The sequence below is a fragment of the Prunus dulcis genome, chromosome 5 (genome assembly GCF_902201215.1).
Source record: "Prunus dulcis chromosome 5, ALMONDv2, whole genome shotgun sequence".
In the NCBI taxonomy this organism is placed as follows: domain Eukaryota; kingdom Viridiplantae; phylum Streptophyta; class Magnoliopsida; order Rosales; family Rosaceae; genus Prunus; species Prunus dulcis.
The window spans coordinates 3,701,206-3,712,447 of NC_047654.1; the positions used below are offsets into that span (position 1 = coordinate 3,701,206).

At 36.7% G+C, this 11,242-nt stretch overlaps 1 protein-coding gene across 1 annotated transcript; it reads right to left on the bottom strand.

Annotated features, from left to right (window-relative positions):
- Window positions 1-979: 979 nt before the first annotated feature.
- On the bottom strand, window positions 980-2,776 carry LOC117627587. The gene has a single exon (XM_034359743.1). It carries the CDS (start codon window positions 2,774-2,776, stop codon window positions 980-982), a length of 1,797 nt encoding a protein of 598 aa, XP_034215634.1.
- Between the last annotated feature and the right edge of the window lie 8,466 nt (window positions 2,777-11,242).

Below are 11,242 nucleotides of genomic sequence, written 5' to 3' on the forward strand. Positions count from 1 at the left end.
TTAATTCTTTTTGCCCAACATGTGGTGTGGGTGTCTATGTCAATCAGCCTTAAGAAAACTCACATCTTTAATTTCAAAGAAATATCAGCTGGCTAATTTTGGGATTTAAACCCCTTCATATGTCTTCTTTTATTTATGTTTATATTAACCGGGATGGGGGAATCGAACTTACAATCTCTTCTAATATTATGAAGAGAAATACCACTAGAACAAAATCTAGTTGTAGAAAGTGTTTAAAAAAGTTTTTAGTTAATTAAAAAAGCATCAATAACATGTCACATAAAAGAGTTTTCGGAAACCATATAGATTGTGGGACTATGTCTATTTTTTTGAAGTGTGTGATTAGGCGAATAAATTTTTCGCAGTTGCATATGAGGACTCGAAGATGAACTTGAGGTGGGAAGATGTGAAGAGGATTTAAAATCAAGGATTAGATTCAACAGGGACTTGTTAAGTGCGGAAACCTGTACTATTATTACTATATATTTGTGTTTAATTAGCTGTTTGGTTAAAGTTTATTAGTAATTTTTTTATTGCTTATGTTATTTTTGGAGGAATGATCACAAAACTAAAGTTTCTTCATCACATTTAGCATGGCATTTTCAAACGACGAATAGGGAGACTTAACTTTACCGGACACAAACATTGCTTCGGTTTAAACTTCTGATCACCCTCATCTCTATGTCCGGGAAAATGGATGATTTCATGGAATTACGTTCAATCTATGTGAATGAACAGCTGGTTTTGATGGGAAAATGCTGTATGATTTAGTGATCGGGGTAGTTGAGGCTTAGGTTCTTCTTAAGCTGAAAATTTAGTTTGTGTGTAATCAGTTTCATATGAACATAGTATAAGCAGAAGATTAAAATGAAATCAGTTTCAATTAATACATACCAAACCAATAGTTTCTCCACTTTCAGAGCAGAAATGTTGCTATCTAGCTATACCTAGGAAATAACTCAACTTCTAAAATTAAAGTTCAGTCGACGACAGAGAAAGTTTGAAACTCTTTGTCAGCGATGGCTGCTTCCATGACCTGTCGCGGGCCAATTTCCCCACCATTGTCCATGAAGGACTTGATCAAATTGTCGTTGACGCCACTCATCAGCGTCACCCCTGGATGATGTTCTTCTGAATGAGGATACTTCCAGTCACTAATATTCCAAAGCAAAATGTGTGGCAATGGCCTCGCATCATATCCGGAAGCCTCAAGCTCCTCAAGCTTGCTCTGTTTTGCTTCATACAGAGTCTTCGAGGTGCAGCTAAAGAATCCTGTGAAGTCGGTGAGCACAAACACTTTCTTGATCATCTGCTCTGCCTTCAAGTTCTCATTCTCAACCACTTCCAGAATCAGATCACACACCTTCCGATAATCGACACTCTCGTTGGACTTCATGCGACATGTCCTCATCATAAACTCGCACTTGGACTTTAAATCATCGCCTTGTATGGAATGCAGCAGAGGCTGAGGCTGACCGTCGGGCAAATCACCGAAACTGATCACCTTTCCTTTCCATGCCGGATCTTCATTCAGTTCCGAAACCAAAAGTCCCAAACTCACCCCCAATTCTCTTTGTAATTTGGCCGTGTCCTCGGTGATGTTACACACTGCCAAACAGTTTGTAAATTTGCCCAAACCTTCTTCCCCCTTCTTTTGCTGCTGCTTTAGGTACATGTCCTCCACCATTGCCTTCCACTGAAGGTTAGCCGCTTCCCCGAAATCCTCATCTTCTGCATATTTTATGATCTCATTTGGAAGCAAAGCATCCGGCTTTATTATGCCGCCTCCTAAATTGCCTCCTGCTGCAGCTGCTGCTTTCACCTCCTCCAAACATTTTTTAACCTCAGAGCGCTCTTGTGTGTGGTTCCAATGTGAGGCCCGATGCATGTAGTAATTTAAAAAGGGCTCCAAAGCGTCGGTTAGCCGTTCCCACTCTTCGGATTGATCCGATTCTGGTGGGAAAAGCCTCCTCGCAATGCTTTCACGAAGCAAAATGGAGCTGGTGTGATGGTCGGGGAGGCTGCAAACCGCTGCAGTCCCAGATACCAAAAGATGATCAGCCTCATCAAGTTGGTCCCAGTCTTGGAATGACTTTAGTTCCAGCTTGTGCTGCTTAAATTTTTCAACAGCAGACTTCCACCGCTCCGCCAAGAGATCCATAACCTGGTCGTGTAACAACTTATAGTCAGGGTCGCGGTGGAGCCTCTCCCCTGCAGTAGCGTCTTGGCCTTGTTCTAGAAGGCCGTAGAGAATGTCGAGAAGGTCATTGAAACCCCATTTCCAACCGGCGAAGGCGGGGAGGTTGCATAGTAGCGTCCTGGGGTGGTTCTGGTGGAGCCAAAACAGGGCTGTGTGAAAGGCTTCCGGATAATCTCTTCCCTTACGAGAAATCCTAGAATGGAGATTGAAGATAAGCTTGAGGGTGGTCAGGGGATTGTGGGACCAGGCCACCGGCAGCAGTTGCTTCAGATAGTTAAGTCTATGATGGTTATAATGGGAGGTCTGTTTCTGCCTCTCCTGCTTGATGTCGTTGTCTTCGTCGTCGTTACCGATGTGATCTTGATCTCGACTTTTCACATGAAAAAACAAATCAAGGCAGGGATCACCGAAGGAATACCACGAGGAGAACGAAATAGGGGAGGTGGAGATCTTGTCGGCCTCGGCCATGTCAAGGTTAGAGTTGGAAGACATTAACCTTCTTGTGAGCAGTTGAGGATGACGGGCAACAAGGGTTGTTGAAGTCGGCATTTTAGGAGTAGCAGCAGGAGGAGCCATTACTTTCAGAACCCTCGTGAAATTGAAACACATTTGAAGCGTCACTGCTTTCTTCATCTGTAATTCCTCGTGAAATTGAACCCTCTTAGTTCAAATTGGGCTCTCTCTCTCTCTCTCTCTCTCTCTCTCTCTCTCTCTCTCTCTCTCTCTGAGTGTGGAGAGGCTTGACTGATTGATATTTAGGCTTCCAAGGAAATGAATACGCTTGTTTTTGTTACAGAACAGACTCCCTGCCTGCTTGGGCACCAAGGAAAAGGAATTATATCACAAATCAAATACATAAGATAATTATCACACTTTGACCAAAAAAAGATAATTATCACACATATCGCTTTAAAATAAGCGAATTTCCAGTGGAGTGGAACTCTATAAAAAAAAAAATTTCAATTCCCAATTTTTCTTTTTTTTTTTATGTCGAAATAAAAAACTTACAACCAAACATAATAGAAATTTTTTTTTAAATCAAATACAAATATTGTCCTTCGAATGAAGAATATCATCTAAATTAGGGATGGCAACGGGCCGGGTATGACAATACCATCCCCGTCCCCGCTCTTCATCCCCGCCCCCATCCCCGAACCAATCCCCATTTAATAGGTTTCGGGGAATCCCCGTCCCTGTTCCCGTCGGGGGACTATCCCCCATACCCGCCCCGAATCCCCTATTTTTTTTGCACAAAAAATATTTATTATATATTTTAACATTAAGTTTCATATTAAATTATCATTCAACACATCCAAATTAACTATAAAGTTCAACTCAACTATTCAAAATCACATCAATATGAAATTCTAGAAAAGATTAGGAAGAATTAGGAGAGAGATGTTAACTTAGGGTTAAACATAAATATTATAATTATATATTTATTTATTTAAATATAAACATATATATTTTCGGGTCGGATTCGGGGATGGGGATGCCAATACCATCCCCTCCCCATATCCGTCGGGGATTTTTTAAATTCGGGGATCCCCATACCCAATAACCATTTGGCCCCGAAATCTCCCCCCATTAGGGTCGGGGACCCGACAGGGACCCGCCCCCGCGGGAATTTTTGTCATCCCTAATCTAAATCATATGCAACCCCACCAAACACATGACATAGCTAATGCACCTCAAAATTTCGTAACAAACCCTTGAGGGGTGGGCAACCGAAACACATGACATAGCTAACCCAGTTGAAACTTCCTCTTTTTTTCTTTTTTTCTTTTTTAAATATGACTATTGCAAAACTACAAACTTTAATCGCTGTCACTCTATATACTAATTGTCTTATGGCTAAGTATCCATAATAATTTTTTGGTGAATTTTTCAGATTTGGTATGAATTTATTATAATTTTTTTGAAGTTAAAGCAGTGAAAATTACTAATAAATTGAAGAGAATGACACATGGCAGCTCCAGATTGTTGTGTCATTAGAGTTTCTAACAAGTGTCGGTTGCGCACAGGGACACGTGTCAACAGAGGTTCATTTTTTGTATCTTAAACGTAAATTTTTTTTGAAAAAATGAGAAAAATCCATCCAAAATTTCTAAAAATTCATTAAGACATTCTCTTCGACTATAATGTGTGAAAACAAAATTTTAACTTTGGAAAATTTGAAGTGATAATTGGAGGAAGAGTTGTTGTAAGGGAGAGTAATGATGTTCAACATAGTATTATTGTTAGTATATAAACAAACTTCCATTATTGACAAATATTTTTGAAATTTGTATATGTAACTATTAGAGTAATGCTCTATTTAGACACACAAGATTGACTACATTAGCCGACCACTTAATGTGGCAGCTAATGTGGTCATGCCATGTAGACTCAAATTATTCTTTATTTATTATTTCTCTTATCAATAATCTGGAAAAAAAACAAAACAATAAAATTAAAATTAAACCTAGTGTCCTGGGCATGTACGTAGCCTCGTTGGTTCTGAACTCTTTCTCACGTCTCCAACCCTTCCTTAATCAAATCTACTCATCTTTCCCCTCTTCCATTGAAGTTAAGAAAATAAGAAATTAACTATTAAAAAAGGAACTCATTCGATATAGGTATACTGACAATTAATTCTAGAGGTACAAACCCATTTGATGGAATCATTCGCACACACTTTCAAGACCACCCCTCCTCCTCCAAGGGGAATAGACAAACCCATTAGAGCAACTCCACCCATTTGCCTTTAGCCATGACAAGGGTGGAGCTAGGGCAAGCACTATTCACGTAAATAGTGCTTGCCCTTGCAAATAGTAAATTGTGTCTCCACCCGTTGCCCTAGCTAAGGGCAATTACTATTCATTTTTTTTGTTTTTTTCACAAATGTTTTAATAAAAATAATTAATTTAGATAATATTTTCGGATAATATTTTTGGGTTCGTACATATCAATATTTATTATAAAATTCATATCTCAATCGGAAAAAAAATTTGGTATTTATAGAAAAAAAAAAAGAGTATTTTTTTGGTATTTTTTTTTTAAAAAAATTCAATTTTTTTCATTTTTTTATTGCACAAAAATTGGCTGCTGTTGGATTGGAGAAAAAAAATCTGATCGGAGAGCTCAGAGTGCGACACGTGGACTTTTAGTGGTACTGTAGCGGGCACTGTAGCACTGCAGGGCACTGTAGCTAGCTGATGTCAGCGTGACGTCAGCAACCGAGTTTTGGACCTGGGGCTGGTTTGGCCTTCGGGCTGGCCCGAGTTGGTGGGTCCCACACCAAACCCGGGCCTGGGCTGCACGCTGGAGGGACTTTTTTTTTTTCTGCCCTTGCCTCAGGCTGGGCTCCATCAGTGGAGCTGCTCTTAGGGGTGGGCCTGATTCGGTTTGGTTTGGACCCGTTTTTTGTCTCAAATTGGAATTCAATTCGCTACTATTTAACCGGTTCAATTCGGTCCAGTTTTAACAAAAAAATTTAAAAAACTGTTTGGTTTGAGTTGAATCGGTTCCGGTTTGGTTCGGTTTTGAATTGAATTATTATTACTATTTTTTCAAATTATTATTTTTATATAAATTTCAACTGAAAATTTATTTATTTGACTTGAAAACTAACAAATTATTCAATTTCATACAAAAAGAAATATTAAGGCTAGAAAAGAGAGATGTTTTGAAATTGAACTTGGGTAAATATTAGTTATGAGATTAAAAATATAGTATTGGGTATAAATAAATATTAAATATATTTTCTAGTTTGACCGGTTCGGTTTGTTGAGGTATAGAACCTAAACGGGATCCGATTAGAACCGATTCGGTTTGATTTTTTGAATTGGGTTTGACTTTTTGGTCAATGCGATTTTTTTCGATTTTTTCCAGTCCGGTTTGGTTCGATTGATCGGTTCTTCGGTTCCGATGCCCACCCCTAAACCGCATTTGAATGAGTCAGTCTTGGTGGAGGACTGGAGGGCTCACAAAGACATCGTAGGAGGAATCACAAAGACAATTAGCAATTTCAAAGCCTTCTATTTTCCCATTATAAATACAAAGACGATTGGAAATGGCAACTCCTTTTGATGGAGGAATGGAGGGCAGGAGACGTGAGGAAGAACTGAAAGAACGAGACGCTGCAATCTAAGGGACGCTAGGGTTAATTTTAATTTTATTGAATTTTATTGTTTTAGTTTTTGAAGATTATTGATTTGTAAAATAAATACAAATATAATCCAAATGAAAGAGTTCATTAATTAACATAACATGACCACATCAGTTGTCATATAAGGTGGTCGGCTAATGTGGTCGATCTTGTGTGTCCAAATAACATTACTCATATTTTAAAGCTTAAAGGAGGAAGGAAATGGGATAAGGAGTTTGTGGGCTTTTTTGGTGAATTTTTCATATTTTGTATGAATTTATTATGATTTTTGGAAGTCAAAGCATTGGAAAATACTACTAAATGGAAGAGAACGACACATAACAGCCCCAAATTGGTGTGCGATCAGAGTTTCAAACAAGTATCAGCGGTGCGCAGCGACACATGCCATCGGAGGTTCATTTTTGTGTCTTAAAACGTAAAAATATCACAAAAAATGAATTAAAAAAATATACAAATACCAAGATCCTACATAAAACAGCAAATGTACTCATATCTCATTAACATATTTGAAACCATCTCTTCCTACAATTCTGGCTTACAGAGTTGGGTGATTTTATTGAGCATGAAGACTTAATGACCATATTCAGCTCCTGAATAATCAGATTTCCTCGGTTCTGTAGCAATCTTTGTTCCCACCTCCTTTATTTTGTTGTTGAAGTAGTGGAAGCACTTCATTGTATAGAATCCTATAGCAGCTCCCTGCTAATTGTTACATCAATCTTCCTTTGCTGCCATTGAATCAATTTCAGAAAATTAAAGCCTATTATTGATATGTCACATGATTGTAAGGAAGTATCAGCATCTTCATATAAACATAGTTAAAATTCTCATATAGTTCAAAACGCTAAACGAAGAAACAATAGGCCACTACCAAGATAATCATACATCAAATGTTTACTTGACAACGAAGAATAAGAACCACAGAGACACAGAAGTGCCCAAAGAAATGTAGGAATTTAATGAAAACCACAAAGAGAATATGGATTTAAGGGCGAGCATGCATTTGAAACAATATTCTGCATAATAAAAGAATACAATTCACTACGAAAAATGAATGCAATCTTGTACTTCTTCATCCATTCCAAATGAAGGCAAATGGAAAAAGCAAAATCAAATTAAGAAAATTTCTACGTTGCTTTTTTTCAGAATAGAAAGGGTTCATACAATGTATACATATTTTGCAACTGATAATTTTAGGATATATCTATTGTTTAGATGACACTTGTGTTAACATTGGTTATTAATGTTAAGCAGCAAGTCAAAAAACTGACCTCATTTAGGTAGGTGTGTGGTATATCCATTGCCCTTCTTCAACCATGGATGGCCTCTCCCCTTGTAGCAATTGTAGCCTATTGTAGTCTGGCTCAGTAAAGAAATGACCCGCATAAATGAAGCCAACATCAGAGTACATAAGAACTTTCTTTCTATATACAGAAAAGGCAAACAACAATATCCAAATTAGAACAACTGGCCCAATTTTGGGGGAAAAAAAATATATACAAAAACCAAACATAAAATTAAAGGGAAAAGAAAAATAGAACTACAATTGTAAACCGAGTTCCTTGACTTGTTCAAAGAGTGGCATGACAGGTTCGGCAACAACAAAGATGGTACGCTTGGTGGTAGAACCACCCAAAGTTTATCAGCTTAAGTACTATGGAATATGGATATAATATTTGGGTGTCTAAGCTGAAACAAAATCACATTCCAACTAATGTATCATGATTGGAAACTTTAAAATACAAAATAGTTTCCAACTAACCAGGAAAACATGAAATATAGTTTCCTCTGCTTCTTTTGCTTCGGGTATGGAACGGAACCCTTATACGTCAGAAAGGTGAGAGACGATTCCATCTATTAAGATAAAATTCCAAAGACTTTAATTTCATAAGTCAAGCAAAACATTCAAATTAGAGAGAGATAATTAGAAATGCAAACAAAAGCACCCATATAAATATCATTAGTGACAAAAGCATTTTTCAGAGATCAAATTACATAGTTTAATACAAATTTTGACAGGAAGAACTAGAAAAGCTCACAGCGTAATTGCCACCATCGCAAATTATGTCCCTTTTGGGGTTTTGCAAGTAATCTTTGTAGAGCTTATATACGGTGGTGGTGGTGGCGGCTATGTCGTTGTACCCATTGCTAGCACCTTTTGGCCAAACCTAAATCCACAAAGTTAGAGAAAGCAATCACACGAAGCGCAGCTGTCGAAATCTAACAGAAAACAAACTGAAACAACCAAATAGAAACATTAAGAAATCACCCAACTATGTACATAGAAACACATAATTTAAACCTAGAAACAGAGTCTCCTGTGCATCACAACACCTACACCTAAAGCGAACACATAGCCACACAATTGTTTAAACCAAACCATAAACCTGAAATTTCCTTTTAACAGGGCCAAAATACCCACACCTCCTTCTGCATCCCTACCACTCTATCATAAAAAAAACACCCAAACCACAATAAAATGCATTCTACCAAACCAAAAATAAAACCCATTTAAACAAAACGTTCTCCAAGATGGCCACAAAAATCATCCCAAAAATTAAATTCATAACTCCATCTGCATTAGCTGTTGATGGAATGTGAAATTCGAAACGTATTGTTATAAACTTTTACATTGGCATAAGACCCTTTCATGAGAAATAATAAATGGTAATAAATATATAAATCTATTCCAAAACTAAAATCAGAAATTCATAACAATACAAACGTAAAGTTAGAGAGACTGCACAAAGCGACTTTACCTAAACTAAAAAAAAAAACCTAACTCTGGCAGCTGAACTGAAATTCGGGATTGATGTACAGAAGCAATTGAATTACTGAAAGCGAAAAAAGACAATTATGTCACTCGAAACCAAAAACAAAAACAAAAACAAAAAAACAAAGGTATGAAGGTCACAAGAGGCACCTTTGGACTTGTCCACGAAAAACAGGGACTTTGATTCACTGCTCGAAGAAGTCATGATCAATGCTTATGTTGACTCACCATGATGCTTCCCCATCCCTCTATCTGCTGAGTCTCTCTTGCGCTGCTTTCTCCTGCAACAAATTGTATCTGCTTTATCAATTAAAAAATGAAAAGAATAATGAATATCAAAACAATAAATTTTACTATAATTAGACAAAGTTTAAGCAAATTGTAGATATAAACGCGTTTAAGCAATATTCAGAGGAATACTCTCTTTTTTTCTTTTTATATTTGATTATCTTCAAAACAATAAATTTTACTATAATTAACAAACCTCTATCATGTTTTACCTTTAAATCAGTACCAGAGCAATGAACCACAAGCTGTAACAATACAATCCCAAAGAGCAGAAGAAAAATCTTCTCCATAATTTGAGACAAACCAAATTCTTTATCCATAAGCAGACCCTATTTTCAATGGGGTTGGAGACAAAACATTAAAAACAGAAGCGAAATCACAAAGCTTTAGTATTTAGAAATAAAAGCAAAAAAAGAAAACTCGTTTCAATGACATTCCAACAAGGATTCAGATTGCTTACCTCGAATAAGATGGTATTTCCCTGTGCTTCTCTTGCATAAGCTTAGATGACTCAATGGCTGCACAAGCTGTGCGTCTCATCGAGCAAACAGGAATATAAAAAAGTTTATCTCACATTTCTCAACATATTGAAAAGATCTCACACTCGTCAACATAATACTTCATCTAAACAAGTGAAGAAAGCACAATGATACAAGCGGATGACAAAAGTCCCAAAAAAAAATCACGACATATACTCAAAGAATTAGAAGGCAAACCAATAAATTGAATAAGTGAGATGCTGCAGTTTGAACAGCAAACGTCAATGGAAAGCAGATACAATATAATCTTAAGAAGCTAAATAACCTAGTTCACACTCAGCCATCTGGATATTTGGATTGGTAATATCCATTCTCTTCCGCTACTCAGCCATCAAAAACATGATTTCCGATTCCTATAAAATTTAACAAGCAGAGAACAACTACTTAAATAGTAAAGAAAATCTAATAATTATAAGCAACTGTGTTAAAATGATGACAGATCATATGTCAACTTTATAATATGAAAGCAAAGCTAATGATAAATTACATTTCTTTCGTCTTAAAAAAATTGTGATTCCGTCTCCGACATCAAGTTGGTCTTTTCTTTTTAATTTTTCTGCCAACCCTAAAGGAAAATCTTTTGTTTTCTTTCCTTCTCTTTTCTATTTAGATAAACCAACCCAAAAATATCCATGAACAACCACACAGCGACTTATTTATTTATTTAATTTTTAAAAATCCCAACGCTAATCTTATTAATTTAAAAAAAGAAGACAAAAAGGATAATTTACATTTTACATCACCATTATTTATTAAATATCCCCAAAAATACATCAAATAACAAATGAATAAATAACTCCATCAAAACACACACCAAGAAATTGTTGAGCATAAAAATCATTACGGACAAAATGTTTAGTTAATTAAAGAAAAGAAAAGCTTACATTGAACTGACGAAGCAGAGCCTCTGCCTTTCTGGCTTCTTCACCATCATCATCATCACCGACCTCAGTGCACTGATTCACATCACAAAACGTTAAAATAAAAATTCACTCAATCTCTCAATCTCACAGAGGCACAATCATGTTCTTAAAGAAATAAGAACATAAGTGGAAACCCAGAAAATCAAAGCCCTAAAATCCAACAAGGAAAAACATTAAGTGAATGCAATAGAAAATGCAAAACATCTTATGAAAGTTTGAAAATTTATTACCCTCTCAACGAGATCTCAGATATTAGGGTGGGTGCTCTAACCACATGGGGGTTTTGGGCGTTTCCAACTGAGAGAACGGCAGGATGGACAACACAGGTAGAGGGCAACAACGAATAGGAAAATGAAACAGATACCAAAT

What these genes read in the sequence shown, in the direction of transcription:
- LOC117627587 (XM_034359743.1), bottom strand. Translation starts at nt 2,776, where the DNA reads ATGGCTCCTCCTGCTGCTACTCCTAAAATGCCGACTTCAACAACCCTT.